General features: G+C 45.5%; 2 protein-coding genes across 10 annotated transcripts; one reads left to right on the top strand and one right to left on the bottom strand.

The window, feature by feature from the left end:
* Nucleotides 1–332: 332 nt before the first annotated feature.
* Nucleotides 333–4,198, top strand: LOC137805071 (intracellular hyaluronan-binding protein 4-like). Its single transcript, XM_068604760.1, has 9 exons — nt 333–410; nt 542–785; nt 1,339–1,480; nt 1,949–2,098; nt 2,173–2,244; nt 2,341–2,424; nt 2,753–2,927; nt 3,757–3,942; nt 4,052–4,198. Exons 1-9 carry the CDS (start codon nt 378–380, stop codon nt 4,115–4,117), a joined length of 1,152 nt encoding a protein of 383 aa, XP_068460861.1. The 5' UTR covers nt 333–377; the 3' UTR covers nt 4,118–4,198.
* A 142-nt stretch (nt 4,199–4,340) lies between these two features.
* Nucleotides 4,341–15,910, bottom strand: cdc14b (cell division cycle 14B). Of its 9 annotated transcripts, XM_068604759.1 has the most exons (17): nt 15,582–15,910; nt 14,527–14,595; nt 14,290–14,380; nt 13,395–13,470; nt 13,084–13,176; nt 12,930–13,006; nt 12,689–12,755; nt 12,392–12,542; nt 12,074–12,304; nt 11,851–11,989; nt 11,340–11,505; nt 11,136–11,233; nt 7,479–7,526; nt 7,277–7,381; nt 6,248–6,416; nt 5,247–5,312; nt 4,341–5,099 (listed from the first exon to the last, which is right to left on the bottom strand). In XM_068604759.1, exons 1-16 carry the CDS (start codon nt 15,688–15,690, stop codon nt 5,253–5,255), a joined length of 1,749 nt encoding a protein of 582 aa, XP_068460860.1. In that variant the 5' UTR covers nt 15,691–15,910; the 3' UTR covers nt 4,341–5,099; nt 5,247–5,252. The 9 variants fall into 9 exon arrangements, 6 of the variants coding, with proteins under 6 accessions (XP_068460860.1, XP_068460854.1, XP_068460857.1 ...); XM_068604753.1 differs by lacking the exon at nt 14,527–14,595; XM_068604756.1 differs by lacking the exon at nt 15,582–15,910 and having other exon boundaries at nt 14,527–15,121.
* Between the last annotated feature and the right edge of the window lie 195 nt (nt 15,911–16,105).

The following is a 16,105-nucleotide window of genomic DNA, read 5'->3' as shown; positions in this document are numbered from 1 at the left end:
TTGTACATTGAGATCATGGTTGACGCTGCTACACCAGAACACAGTCAAATTTAAATCAAACTAAATGTTGTTTCAATATCTTCTGCCATGATAGCCAACAATTGGCTGGTGTTTTCATGTACTTAGTTAAATAGATAAGCTATAACTTAAAATGTTCATCTTTATCAATCAGCAGTTATTGTTGTATTAATCGTTGGCATGTGCCATTTTGAGCAGCAGGATGTGATTAAGCAGAGAAGTTGGACGAGGACTTGAGCCAAATTAATGAATATTGATACGCCAATAGCCAATTGGCGCGTGCAGTGGGCGTGGTCTCGCTTGTCCTCACACGTGTAAACATTTAAAAGTGTCGACAAACTGCGCTGGTGTTGGTTTGGATGTTCACCGAGGCAGAACGTCACCACAAGCAGGTCGTTTCTTCAGTCTTGTCGTCGCTGTTTAGGGACTGTTCATTTGTGAGATGTGTGATTTTGAGGATGTGAATCCGCCTTTTGAACTGTGCCCTTTTTCTTTTTTTTTTCTCTCCCCTCTGCAAACACAGGCTAAACAAAACAAAACAAAAATGCTCCCGGAAGCTTACGGGTGCGCTGTGGCGAACAGGTACGGGGAGCTCCTGGATGACGAGGCGGACCCTTTCGACCTGATCAGCAAAGTGCAAATGGAGAAGGAGAAAAAGAAAAAGCAAGACGGGGAGAAGAAAGGCAAGCGGAAGAAATCTGGTCAGAAGGAATCGCAGAAGGAAAGACGCCTTCCTGTTGTGTCAGAAGTTCAAGACCCGGCTCCAGGTCAGCTCACTGCTCGGTTACATTATCATTAAGGCACAACATCCAAAATGTTCTGCCAGCTGCAAGTCTTCCTGGATTGGACAGCCTCTGCTGCTGCTGGTGCAAAGTCAGCTCTGCTGCTGAGCACATGTTCATGCTGTCAGGGTTCACATCCGTTATCTAAAGCTAAATGACTTTATACTAATTGTAATGCACATTAAGAACTGCATTTAAATGCATTGTTTTATTCCTATCATTGGTTTGATGTTGTCACAACCATTCTTTCTTTTTTTTTTTATTGTTGGAGGAAGGGTACTTGCTCAAGCTGTCTTCAGTTCATCTCTGTATATGTCTCCGTCCCTAAGGAGTATATTGGAATTGGGGATATGTTTTTATAATTTGGGATTACGACTAAATGATTCCTGGAAGACTTCATTGTAAACTAATGTAGAATGATGATTGAGTTCTCCTGACAAAGTGTTTGATTATTGAATATTCTCATATAATTTGCAAACAAAGAAATGCAGTGCGACGACGCCACTGAATATCTCACAGCTTCATTTTGTTTTCTTAGTCCGTCAGCTGCAGCAGGTGCTTCCTGGACCTGTGACTGAGCGGGCAGATGGGAGAGAGGAGGCCTTCAGGGCCACAAAGAGAGCTGCCTTTGGGGAGCGTTGGTCCAAAGAAGAGGATCCACAAGAGTTTTCCATCTCAAAGTAATCAATTTATGTCCCATTCAAAATGTTATTCTTACGCCACTCAACCACAAATCTAGAGTTTCATACAGTTAGGCCCACATTTTAATGCAGGAACAGAACACATTTACTATAAGTAGTGGAATAAGTTTTAAATAAGTAAGGCGACTTTTGTAAGACGTGAACGTGTGTACAGATTATAAAGCTCTCCGAGGCCAATTTGTGTTAATAATTTGTATTCAATAGAGTAAGGGGTGTTGCTGCGACAGCATTGTTTGGTCTGGTATTTAATCCTTTAAATTTCCAGACTGCAGGACGAATGAAGGATTATCTTAACTTGTGAATGGTATTGTTAGCTGAGCTTTTAGAATTCACCGTTCTCCTGTCATTGCCACCAAGTATTGTTCTAAAATGACTGTCTAGAACAATACTTTGAAATGCAGGAGCTGTCACAGGAATACACTAGTTTATTTTTGGATCGGTCCTCAGGCCTTCCTATAATGCAGACTCCAACTTCAAGGGCAGAGGTGGGAACCGAGGAGGAGGAAGAGGTAGAGGAAGAGATGAAGGTGGATACTCGAGGAACTCTGACAACTTGGACCTCAGGGGCAAGAGAGGATATGATCGACAAAGCGCAACGTAAGTCCATTTTAAAGTCTTTATTTCTCTCTTGATGGCTTATTAACAATTTTTTTTTGTCACATGTATTGCAGAGGAATTTCTCCTGAGGAAAAGAGAGGAGGCAGAAGACCATGGATCTGGGGTGGAGTTGAGGAATCTGCAAAGCGAGTGTGGTTTCATTAACCACATGTAAAGTAACTACTTTCAGTTCTTTGTGCAGTACAGATGTTTTGGGGCTTTTTGTTATCTCTCTCTCTCAGGAATGAGTCAATGGAGGTGATCTCCGACAGTCAGGTCAAATCTGAGGAGCCCCAAACGCATGCGATGGACGAGAATCCAAATCGGTGAGGCATCTTTCTTTAAATGGACATGTGCAAAGTCCCCTGGTTCAATACAGTTTATTTGGACAATTGGCGCAGCCCCCTCTCCATCGATGAGGCTACTAACCGGTTGTTTGGGTCTTCAGTCGACTAAGATTTCATTGACTCTTTAATAATGTCATAATATTTGTGTGGATACATTGTTGGTTCTAAGTTTGCAAGAAAGTCAACATTGTATTTTTCTGTATTAAACACATTTAGTTAGTGTCAAACTAGACTTACATCTTTTTAAAATGTAGAAATGTGAAAAAAAGTGAACTGACAGACGTAGTCGTATCCCCAATTACGACAGCGCGATGGAAGAGGAGACTGGGGAAGTGCTGGTCCAGGTTGCAATGGAGATGACCCTGGACGAGTGGAAGGCCCTGCAGGAGACGAGTCGTCCCAAGGCGGAGTTCAATATCCGCAAATCCGGGAACCAGATTCCCTCCAAAGCCAAGGTCATCCACAAGTCAAAGCACGTGGAGGTGAGAGTGTGAAGCACCTCATTGACTCTGTTCAGCAGAAAACAACAACAACGCTCTGAAAGTGGAGCCGCGTTGAGAGCTTACTTGTAGAATACTGACGCGATATTGTCGAGCCTCATCTGGTCTGTGACACTTGACTAACAGATTTGTTAAGAAGCTCTGAAGCACGAAGAGCTTCTCAGGAGCGCTGTGAAAGAAGGACGTCGGTCTTAGCTTAAGATCTTCCACTAAGAAGGAAATGTAATATCAGCCTGACCCACTCTTAACAGCAGAAGGCAGTTAAGAATGCTTCTGGGAAACACACTTATCTTAGTGCTCCTTCTTAGCCGAACCCTTCTTAAGAGCCTTCTTAAGTCCTTAAGAACGATTTGAATCTGGGAAACACGGCCCTTGACTGAAAACCAGGAAAAGGATGCAGAATTTGAGGGTTTCTCTTCATGGATGGACCTGTGATCTAAATACTCCAAGTACCTCCCCAGCCCACTAGGTGGCACTCTGCCCAGAAGCGCTTCCCTTGAGGGTTTTGGCATCACACCAGCCACATTACTACAGTTTCAATGTTGGTATCTGAAGAAAATGTCAGACATTAAAAAAACACAAAGTTTATTGATTTAAGAAATTCCATTAATTTGTTCACGGGACGGGATTAATTTAAAGAGCCGTAAATCACTATTCGTTAATCAGATTATTATTTACAAATAAGCACTGCTTCTTAAACCCTTTCGGTCTAAAATAAACAAAAGCCCATATGTAAAGGCAAATAATAACATATGTAATATTGAACGGATGACAGAAGCGGCGTTGGACTGTATTAACCGTCTTCCTCTAGAAGGAGGGGATCATGGAAGAAGGGGAGGACGAGGGCCACTTCCTCCGCAGGTCTGTGAATGACATCACCTCCCTTCTGGACATCAACTTCGGGAGCCTCGGGCGTCCCAGTCGTGGGGGTCGGGGAAGAGGAGCCAGAGGTAGCCCGGCGACCCGACCAGAGAGAGCCAAACCCACACTGGAGAGGGTGTGTCCTCCATTACTGGCAACATCGAGTACATGGTTTAAATAACTAAACATTCACGCATAACTATCTGTTAAGTTTAATAACTTGTGTTCATGTGTTTACACAACAGGAAGATTATCTGGCTCCAAACCCAGATGATCCAGAAGACTTCCCAGCACTATCTGCAGGAAGATAACTGAATTCACTGCTCGTCTACCGCCGGTGGGGCAAACAGGTTGCACTTGAATCCTGGAGAATAAATGTTTTTGCAAGTTTATCATTGAGGTTTTTGTTTTGTTTATTGTGGCACTGAGAAGTTGGCTGTATGGACGTGAGTGTTTGTGACCTGGTATAAAACCAAAAGGCAGCTTAAAGAAGTTCTTCACATGCTCACGTGTGGTCAGTAAAAACAGAACGACTTTAAATTTAAATGCATTTATTGCATGGTACAAGGACCAACAGCCAGAGACCTTTACTTGGAGAGTACATTATGTAAAAAGTCAGCTTCTATGTGCTTAAAGCAAAATGTCTTCAGTGGATTATGAACACGAGTTACAGAGAGAGCCCCGATAAGGACCATTGACACACTTCATAGCATGGTTCAAACATAGTACAAAATAGTTAAAAAATACAAACTGAGTATATCAAATGTTGACATATTTACAGTCTTGGAATACACGGTAGCTGAAAAAAGCTTCACAAGTGATGGCGAGCCAGATAAGGACAGCAGCATGAGCACAGCGCCGCATTGTGATGGACTTTAACTCCATAAAGAAGCAAACCGCCCGGCTCAATCCATCTACAACCGTTCTACCCCCCAGAATGTGCTGCACGGTGCTCATGTCTGAGGATATCTTGGCTTCACATGCCGGTCTGATGTTTGCTACTGCATGCTTTTCAATAAGTAAGAACAACCAGGCAATGATTAAAACTATCCCTATTTGTCATGATTCTTGTTAAAAGTATAAAAAACAAGTGCCTTACCGTTAAAATATACTTGTAATCGAACAAATCTATAATGATTTACGCGTCACATCAAGTTGGTTAGTTTGTTTCCAACATAAAAATGTAAAAAGAGTAGTACGGCTGTAAAGAAGAAGAAGATGTAAAGATCCTCGGGGTTTCCAGATGGACGGGCTCACCGGAGGAGAGGAGCTCTAGCTTTGGGTATGGAGTGGCTGTGGAGGGGAAAAGAAAACCAGTCAGCGTCTATTGATGTACACTCCACTACTCAATTCAAAAAAATAGTGTCATTCAATGTGATTGCTAGTGAATCAGACATTTAAAATGTAAATGTAGGCAGAAAACGGAGAGCAGATAGATACCATAGCCTAGAAAATCGATTTGATTGCAAAGAGCTGCGAGCTTTCCGTCCTCTGGAGACGGTGCGTCTGTAGCGTGTGAGGGGGGGAAAAGAGGGAAAGGGAAAAGGAGAACCGTTACGGATCGGCAGCAGCGAGGCGGAAACAGAGGCAGGAAACACAGGGGAGCAGAGTCCAGAGAAGCTGTAGCCGCCGCCGCCGCCGCCGCAGGAAAACCTGCTGTTCTCAGAACATGCAAGGGAAGCAAGTTGGATTTGGAAACCTGAAAGCGGTACACGAGCTGGGTCAGGTTGACTAACCCGTATTTCTGCACAATGTCAGGCTAGCTATATATGTATATAATATTAGTAGAGCAGCTGAGGAAAGAAGAACCGGGGCTGGGTTGCACCATTTTAAAGATTACCGACGACCACGGCGGTCAACTAGAATAGTAATTATCTACGTCTGATGATAATCACGCAGCCGCGGCAAGAATAAAGCTTGTTTTTACATATTTTTTTTGCCAATTTCCAGTTAAATGCTATCCGTAACATTTCCATAGAAACTGTTTTCACTGCGTTACATTTGACAAACATATCATCGGTTTGTGTTATTTGAGGATTCGTGCTACCGGACGACCACAAAGACGCGGTGAGAACGGCTCCACTGTCGGCTCAAAAAGGCTTGAAAGCGAGATCGACGTTGAGTCCCGCTCATTTCTAACAAACTCGATCGACACGCAGTTGGATGTAGTTTAAAAAAACAACCTGTTTAATCCTTGTGGATGCGTCCCCAGCCCAGGAACATCAAGTGCTTAGAAGCATTAGGAGGAGAGATAAGAGGGAGAGACGACTGACGCGGTCGCATCATCTGCCCAAACTGGGCGAGAAACCCAAATTAAAATAGGACTCTCCCCGTTTGGGCAGCACAGATGACACGTCGTCTTCGTGGCGGGGTAAAAAAAAAAAAGAAAAAGCGAAAGCCCCGACGACGGACGGGTCGGTGGGTCGGAGCGGGGTCCTTGCCTGCAGGTGCACCTGTGCCATGTTTAAGTTGATCAGAGGGCCTGCGTTGGCCGCGGCGCTGGCCGTCTCTCTATGGCCGCCACACGGCTCCCAACACATTGGCTCCCTGTCGCCAGCCACTACATGCAAGTTGCCAAGAGACCTGACCAGTCGGGTGTGGCACAGGGAGCTGGCAGAGAGAAGGGAGGCCGTTAATGTCGCCGCGGCAGGACCCGCGAGCGGCTACAGCCTCTTGGTTGCTTCTCCAACTGGGTGTCCAGTTCACATCAAACACATTCAGAGCGGGATTTCACTTTGCTAAAGTAGCAGGGGTCTGTGTGAATATTAGCAAATCGGGAAATATGCAATATTCAAAGTCCACATTGAGTGCTTGAGACTTTAAACCAAGATTTTTAGGGCCAGAAATGTTGTGAAATCTCGGTGTAAACATAAAAAAAGTGATAAAATGTAGTATTTAAACAAACAATGAGGGTTCAAAGCATACGTTATACCTTAAATGACACAAATGAATGAGAGACAATAGTTTGATTAAAAGAATAAACATTTATATAGATGCCTGTATGTATGCTGCTGATATTTTGAGCCTCTTTCTTTTAAAAGCATAATCAATATTTCAAACTCAGCCTGAATGAACGCATGAATATAACACATTTACAAGACCTTTCCAAAAACTTTTGGGATTTTATTTTTTTCCAATGACTTTTCCCGGGCATGGAAATAATTTTTCCAGGTTTTCCATGACCGTAGGAACCCCGTTAATAATCACCTGGACTCAAGATCGGCTTCACTCTTTTCCCGGGTTGTCATCCGCGTCTCACACTACGATTACAAACTAATTATTATATTTGTATTATTTTAAATCAATCGTTTCTGATGAGAGTTCACGTTTGACAACAAGTGAATCAGATCTTACTTTTATCGATGTGTAAACTCTTAATTTAGACACCTTCTTTACTGAAACAGAACGGCCATGTGGTCGCGTTTCTCTCCCCGACAACACATTGTCGGTCGGCCGTGAAGTGAACTGACCTTCCTTCCCCTCCGTTGGCCGGCAGCGAGGTTCGGGTCCTCTTCCTGCCGTCCGATTGGTCCGACAGAGCCGAGGGGTTGACGCTGGCCTGCAACACGACGCGGCTGCGGAGGAGACAAAAGCAGCACCGAAATTAACCCCCCCGAAAGGCGGCGGCCTCAGCGTCTCAGAGGCGCCTTCGTGCAGCGCTGCAGACTTTACCTGAGGGACTGTGTCGACGACCTGGTGTTAATCTTATTCTCTTCTTGTCTGCGGAGAAAAAAAAAAGACAGAAAAAGTTGATCTACTGAGATCTCAGAGAGCTGAAGTGGAGGCACGGGGGGTAAAAGACGGCTTTAATAAACTTCATGGCGTTAGATCATTACGGCAGCTTCCACAGCCAGGTAGGATTAGTAAAGCCAAGTAATACCAGAAGGAGCCACAAGGGGGCACTACGACTTTAGAGGAACTGCGTTTGCCTTTTTTTCCACATTGATCATTTCAACATCTCAGCAAAAGAGCTTAAAATGTCGGCCGGCGTTTTATTTTTTAACAGTTCAATCAACACAATAACCAGCGAAGCATGATGTTTAAAGAAAAAAACAAAGAAAAGAAGACAAGATGATGGAAACAGTAAGACAAAAAAGTAAAATCACTAAGGACAGAAAATTGTGACAAAGACGAGACAGAAGCCTCTGAAGATTTAGATTTACTGCTCCGCTCATCAGCTTTAAGTTTACTGTGCTTGCAGAAAAGCTAAAGAATAACAAAGAGGATGATTGTTGAACAAATTTCTGATTTGGGTTTGGGAATTTTAAGAACAGGAGAAAAATAAATAAATAAAAGAAAGACCGCGGGGGGCTCACTTACAGCATTCTCAGTTAGAGCTCCAGAAACGGGGGGCAGGACAGGTTTTTGGGGGGGCTGACGGGCGGCAGAGCTCATTGAAATCCTAACCCGTCTATACAGAAATGCAGGATGGAAGAAGGGAAGCCATACACAATCCACCACAGGGCAAGGCTACACAGGGAGGAGAGCAGCATGGCTACCAGCCATCTGAAAGGAGGACAAATCCAACAACAAGAGCAAAAACAAAAACAAAAAAAAAAAAGAAGAAGAGGGGGGAAAAAAAAGAAGGAGAGACAAGAGACGTCCGGGCAGGAGAGACAAAAGCCTCTGATGTTCTGCTTTTCCACCGGGACTGGATCAGATGAAACGCAGAGCTTTCATTTACGCTTCGACCTCGACCGACGCGGGTTATTTTTGATCTCGATATGCGAGCGGAGAGAAGAGCTAATAATAACAACGAGTGATGTTTAGTTTTGGAACCGTGTCGTTTTAAAAGACGCGATAAATATGTAGCACGGAGGTTAGCATGCTATTTTACAGGTGAAACTAAAAGATACTGGTACGATGTTCCTTGTGAACGTCTCTGAAATCTAACTCACAAGAAATAGTCATTGTTGTTATCTCCTCCAAAAGAAAGGGTAAAAAAAAGATTGTTATGTAATCTGTCAAAGCTCAAATCTGCAGCATATGAAAAAAAACACACACGCAAAGCAATTCTTTGCCAAATATTCTCCCGATAGCGACATCTGCTCTAATACTTTGTTCCAGGGGGAACGCGTCTAAAAAAAAAGAGAAAAAGGGAACATCTTCACGTCTACGATTATCGAATTTTGCGCGCAAAGAAGCTCGGCGGAGACGAAAAGCCTGCGCACGGAGCTCAAGGTGGCGATGTGCGCACGCTGATCCAGTCGTGAAAGCGATGGAAAAAAACACAACAGCAGGGCGATTGACAATGAACCTGGGCCCAACATTAAATTGCATGTTAGACACAAAACAGAGATCCAACACAGAGGCATGTCCATGCGCGCATGTCCAGAAGGGGCTTTCGTGCCTGTCGCCATGCATAAGGAGGGGCGGGGGGGAAGGAGGCAGAGGAGAACATTTGCATCAAATCGTCAATGGAAAGTCAACATGCAACTTTGACAGCGGGAGCCAAGATGGTGGACTTCTTGTCAGGGATCCATGGCCCTAAACCAAAACCTCTCTTCTGCCTCAACTCTCTCCAGAGAACTTGTTTCCCCTCCCACCACCTCCACTGATAATGTTTCGTATAATCCTTTGTGTTAAGATTGAGGACCAGGAGCCACCCGCCCATAAAAAAAAAAGCCAATTAAAAGCCGCCAATTAAAACACCAATGTCCTTACTAGTCATTCCCCCCCAAAACACCTACAGCAGTCGGCCATTTTACCCAACAATGAGGGAGTTAACGGATCAGAACGAGGACCAGGTTTCCCTGCCGGACTCGTCTCTTCTTCTGGTGATGTGCCAAGCCGAGCAGAGCGCTAACGCTGTTCATTCAACTGATCCAGATTCAAAACGAACTGTGATGAGTTGAATGATTGCCGGCGTTGGTAAGAGCAGGCTCGATGAACGGAGCGTTACTGCAGCTAGGAGGATATCTGGGATAAGCCCTGATATCGAAAGCGGATCGGCCGTGTGAGAGGGAGATGAATGCAGGTGGGCGTGCCAATGCAATGCATCCGCTCGGCTGCATGTCCGCTTCAAACTGTAATCGCCATCCAAAGAAAGACAGAAAAAAAAAAAACAAAAAAAAACAAACAACAAATTAAAAAAGGCAGCCATACTATTCACTGGCACAGCAGCCATTTCTACAGGAAGAGGTTGGCGGTTTAGAAAAGAAAAGATAAAAAAGGAAGTGACGTGCACTTACCTCCATCATACAGAACCTCACATCCTCTCCCTCTGATTCTCCTCTCCCCACTCTTTCTTTCTCTCTCTGTCTCTCTCTCCCTCACTCTGGCCCTGTCGGCTATCTTTTGATCGGCAGGCAGCACATCGGCCACGCCGCGCCCAAGAGGCTGCAGCAGAACACTACCACCTGCCTGACACGGGACAACAAAAGCCAAAGCCACATGGGTACGCTGGCGGAGGCCGGCCGGTCGGCCGCGCTGACGGGCAACCTTCCGCGGCTGGATTTACGAAAAAGGCACAATCGATGTGGACTGCATTTAGATCGGGAAACGACCAGAGGAGCGCAAAAATAAACTTCTCAGGGTTCTTCCTGTTCAGACTGGGGGGGGGGCGGGGTTTACCATCAGCTCCTGTTGGGCCACAATGTGACACACTGGACATAAAAATGACCACAATTACTGTTATTGGCCGCTAAAAATGTGAATAGCAACTAGCACATTGATTTGGCCTTGATGTTTATTTTCCCATTTGATACAATCCTGCAGTAAAACGAACCCACATATTATATATATATATATATATATATATATATATATATATATATATATATATATATATATATATATATATATATATATATATATATATATTTAACTTCCACACCTTTTGTGCCTTTCTAAATCCGGAGCAAAACAATTCTGGAAGATTGCGTATCAGACAACTCCAGTCCTGCAAAACAACTTTGACGGTAACATTTGTCCCACTGCCTCCCCCGATTGGACGTAAATGGAGCGATTTATATTACACTGGATCAGCATGTGATGGGATTTATTAAAAAAGGAACCAGGATGGATAGAGGGGGGGCACAAAGACAGAGTTATTTAAATATTACACGGATACTGCTCGGTTCCTTAACTTACAGGTAAAAGGGATTTGCCATGCTGAAGGGAGGAGGAGGGGAGGAGGAAGAGGAGAGAGCGGCTGCTACCCGAGTAAACGACAACATAAAACTCCCTCGTCTTTAAATCCTACGGTTTCAAATCATAAGCTACTTATGATTTGAAACCACGGCGTAATGATCCCCGAGAGACCGGCGCAGAGTCGCCGTCGCTCACTACATCGCGAGACTTTGCACAAAAAGCCGTCCGGCTACTCACGATAGTGAACCCGAGGACGATCTGGCTTGCCTCTTGCTCTTCAGGGCTCGCAGTTTGTCGCCCTGCGTGAGGCCGTTTCTTTCCTCGTCGTCGTTATACTGGGAAAAAAAACAAACAAAAAAGAGAGAACGGCCACGAATGGATCAAAGCGGCGAGTCCTCGCGTCGGCACGCGCTCTTGAAAAAGCCGTCTGGGAAAACTCACCTGTTCCGTTTCCTCTTTGTTGGACGCGCGGTTTTTGTTGCTCCCGTTGATGGTGATGTCGTCCACGCCCGACAGGATCCGGGTGACGGCCACTTTGCCGTTCTCGCGTTCGTTCAGCGTCTTCTCCCGGAAGACATCTCCCTCTGCCCACAGGCTGTTCTGCTTACTGGTGTAGAAACAGGTCGACAACATTCATGAAAAAAAACAAAAAAACACACACACACTTCGTTGCCAAACCGCCACCGGCAATGTTGTCAAGATCTCTACATTCCCACAGGGTTGGAAGAGGGCTTGGTCACAAAGCGCTTCTCACACAGGCTTTCTTGCGCAACATTTGTATGGAAAAAAGTGGCAACCGTTGCGGTATTGACCGTTGCCAGCACTGTCAATCAAGTCTCAAGAAACCATGGGATGGTATGTTCTGGAAGGCTTATTCAGTCATGGATATTTAATGTTCAAAAAAGGAACAAAGACGTTTTTGGATTAAAAAATAAAATCAGTGAACACTCACTCTTCAACGAAATTCTGCTGCGGCCCGATGATGGACCCCGGCCTGCAGATCCGTATCCAGGCTATGGCCTCGGCGGCACTCAGGCAGTAATGTTTCATCATGTAACAGCCGATCAGAGTGCCGGTCCTCCCCAGACCAGCTGAAAGACAACAAAAAGGAAAAGGTTTTAAAAAGGTATTAGACCAGAGTAGAAGGACAGCTACCGTGGGTTTGAAAATCCGACCTTTGCAGTGGACCGCGATGGCTCCTTCCGCGTTCTCGCAGATGTTGAGGAACTTCCTGACGATGGCGTCGGTCGGCGTGCTGCCGTCCACGAAGAACAGGTCGTGGTGCTCGAAGCCGGACTCCGTGAAGCGCCGGGCGTCGTACATCTTCTTGTTGAGTCTGATGACGGTGGTGATGTTGTGATTCCTGAAGTACGGGATGTAGGCCTCGGGAGCGTGCAACGGGTACCCTGGGAGGTAAGAAGAGGAGCGAAAAAAGGTTTTAATTTTAAAAAAAGCACTAAAAGCTACTTTAAAGAAACCGAACTTCCACGCACCGTTCTCTATTTTGCTCTTCGGATGAGGCCCGCTGAACGCCAGGAACTTCCCCGGAATGATCCAGTTCAAGTCTCCGTTTTCCGCTCGCTCGTAGTGCTCGTATTCCTCCACGTCGAAGTTGGAGAAGTCGAGCCAGCCGTACTGCAGAGCCTGGTGGACGGAGAGAGAGAGAGAGAGAGAGAGAGAGAGAGAGAGAGAGAGAGAGAGAGAGAGCGCGGGGTGGGGGGTTCACATCATTGAGAGCACGGCGGCACAGCGAGAGAGAGAGACGTTGATAAATCTTTAACCCGACGTACCTTGTGAACCCCTCGAAGGCAGTCGAGGATGCTCAGATTGTACATGCAGGTTCCAAATGAAGCATCTCTGAAACATAAAACACACCGAGGTCTTTATTTAACTCCATACATTTCTCTCAGAAGAGCACAAACTGGTTTCTCACATAGCCGGTCTTAGCTGCTCAAGATAGGAAACCAATGTGAAATACATATTATACACAACACACACACACACACACACACGGCTGTAGCGAATTATTACCTGAACGGAATATACGTTGAATTCCTCGACACCAGCAGACTGTGGGCCTCTTCCGGCGTCATGTTTAGATTCATCACCTTTAAATACAAGCGTACAATCAGCGGGGGCCTCTCGCCAGACGCGCAACGCGCGCGCGCGCCCGAGCGCCACTTACCGCGTAGGAGCCGATCAGGTAGGCGGCGTTGGCTTGTTTCTTCTGGTCCCCGCACGTGTAAAATATGATCTTCTTCCTCGAGAGCGTGATGGACTGTGCAAAAAAATTCACATCAACAGCGTGAGCATTTTTTTTGACTTCGTAATTACATTTTTTTTTTTTTGTAAGTTGACTCGGGGTTACAAATTTAAATTAAAACAAGTTGACCGGCATGCTACCTAATGCAGGTATAAATAGATATCGATTGACCTGGTTTTTGCCTCCCATTCGCTCTGGCATGAAGGACAATCGGGAGCGGCAGTTTACTTTACCTTGAGCTTCTTTGTCAGCTTGCAGGAGAAGCGATAAAACATGGCCAGATTAAGGGGACCGAAGTCTGCATAAAAGCTGAGATGAGAGAAGAAGAAGAAGAGTGTGTCAGAGAGGCTATTTATGCAGCCAGCTGCAGTCTTCGGGGGGGAAAGATTTACCAGATAGAATCAGATACCTTGGGCTGAAACGGTAAAAAAAACAAAAACAGAGTAAAGGCTGTATTTGGAAGTATCTGAAGCTGGACCGGGTCATTCATACTGGGGCAACAAAAACAATTAAATGCAAAGACTAGAGGTCGTTTCTTTTGCACCGCTGGCACAGAACCAAAAAGTCAGCCGTGTCCTCTGACGGCAATCTAACAACTCTGAGAAAAAGTTGCTTTTATCACACTCGCACACACATGCATAGTGCACTTTAAAGACTCAGCCTTGTTATATATTTTCTTATACCATGAGCATTTATAACAATGTTATTTGTAATCTTCATTATTATTTTTTAACCTGTGTGTAAGGAGGACCTAGCAAAATAAGCTCTTCATTGTACTGAGTGACTGTGTTATCTTTGTATATGACAATACAAATAGTTTTAATCTTGAATTTAGTGTGATTTTGTTTTTTGCGAGGGAGGGAGGGAGGGGAGTGATATTGAATTTAAATAAGTGCACAACAACACTCAGATCCTATAGTTTTCCACTACTGATCTGACATTTGAGAGAGAGAAAAACCGGCGTGTGATGATTAACTTCTACAATCGCCTTGCGGCAAAAAGGTCAAAGGTCAGGGGAGAGGGTGGGGTGTGGGCACGAATGCACAATGCAACGAGGACCCGAGGGTCCGTGTGCAAAAAAGGGCAAAGCTGCGAAGTGACGGACGGACTGACCGACTGGACACTTACTTCTCGTACGCCAGCTCCTCGTCTACGCAGAAACAGTGTCGCTCGGCCGTGCTCTTGATCTTCTGCTTCAGGACGACGAAGTACAGTTGATCTGCAGGACGGAGGGCAGGGGAGGGGCGACAGCAACAACGAGTTAACCTAAAAGCTTGTCGCGTCATCTTAATTTTCGCCCGTAACAATGTGTTGTTGTTGTTGTTTTTCATTCCTCTCATCTCGCAAAAAAAAAAACAAACTCACCCTTGACAAACTCGACACATCTGGACGAAACGTCGTCCGCGGTCATCTTGCTCACGGTTCTGAACATGACTGTTTTGCAGAGAAACGTATACGACGTTGGGCTTTTTTTTTTTTTTTTTTTTTTTTTTTCACGAGGACTTGCGCATACTGTGTAAAAACTTCCACTGAGATTGCGCAAGGCGTTTAAAAAAAAAAAAAAAAAATGAATAAAAGTATGATAAGGCGATACGTTTAAAACAAACAAGCTAAAAAAAATAACGTTAAAAGAGCAAATGTTGCCCCGGATTTAACTCTCCGGAAAAGGAAAGTTACCAGGCGAAGAGGGAAGGAGAGTTTGTGCAAGTGCGCACTCTGCAAAAAAAAAAAAAGGAAAAATCTCCGCCCGACTCCTCCCCTACGGTGTTCCGAGGGACGCTATTGGCTACAACTGGTCCGGGACGGCACGTGATTGGAGGAGCGGCCCGTCGGTCGCGCTACGACACGCCCACTCCAGTTTAAAGTTCTCCACATAAGACACGCGATAGGTCCGTGGAACGTTGCCCAAGCGGTTGCTAGGGCGATCTCTCGGCCAATCAAATGCTCGATGTACATTTCGACGGACCTCCCTTTCTCAGATTTGAGCTGCGCAAAGGATGTTCAACAAACCAGCAAAAACGCCACGAAATATGTGAAAATCTAGCGTTGGACGACGCTGTCAGTTGGCCGACTATGACATTAAACGGCATGCACACGCCCTTTCATCTCCATGCACAAATAAAATGCTGCAGACAAAGTGAAGTTATTGTGACATTTATAGCTCTAAAATACATACCAAAGCAAAAACTGAACTGTTCAGATGTTGTATTGTGTGCACATACTTCCCAAACGAGGCAACCCAAATGCATTCCCTATAAAGGGACATGGGGTGTCGCCATATTAGGTTAAAAAAACAGATCTTTTTTTCCCTTTCTTCTTTTCGTTTATCACGCAACGCTGTCCGAGTCGCGTCTTTGCGCCATCCTCCGACTGAGTTTAAAGTTCGCAGGGTTCACCCCGCAGAACCTCCGCAGCCCTACCTGTTATCTCAGTGTAAATATTGGAGTTTGGCTCCGCCTCCGAGCTGCTGTGAGCTGCGCAGCGCTTTTTCCTCGACTCGGCTCGTCTCCTCTCGCTCTTGCGCTTCATGTTGTCTTCAGGTCCGCACGGTGGGCATTCCCGAGCGGCTTGCAACGGGCCCCCTCTTCCCCGTATTGGCGCTGCGTTAATATGGCATGGTCTGGTTGCTCTGGGTCTGCGGTGGTGTGTGTGTGTGTAGGAGAGAGAGCCAGTGTGTGTTGTGTGTCAACCGAGGACTCGTCGTCTGCTCCTGCCTCTCCGGGTGGTGGTGACGTCTGTGAGCAGGGGCAGGTTTCTCCCCTCTGAAATCCACTGCATGTTGACGTATCAGGATTACAAGTCCAGCGCCCACCCTCCACTGTCGACCTGCAGCCGCTGTTAACGTGGGCAATGTAGTCCTGTGGCGTGTGCCATTTTTTATTTGGTGTGGATGTGACTGTGCAAGTGCCAGGCATTTCACCGAAATGAGACAAACGCAGCAGAG

Source organism: Clinocottus analis, unplaced genomic scaffold (assembly GCF_023055335.1).
Source record: "Clinocottus analis isolate CAN_PGR_092001 unplaced genomic scaffold, fCliAna1.0.p SCAF_7, whole genome shotgun sequence".
NCBI classification, from domain to species: domain Eukaryota; kingdom Metazoa; phylum Chordata; class Actinopteri; order Perciformes; family Cottidae; genus Clinocottus; species Clinocottus analis.
This window is presented reverse-complemented; position numbering and strand designations above follow the sequence as displayed.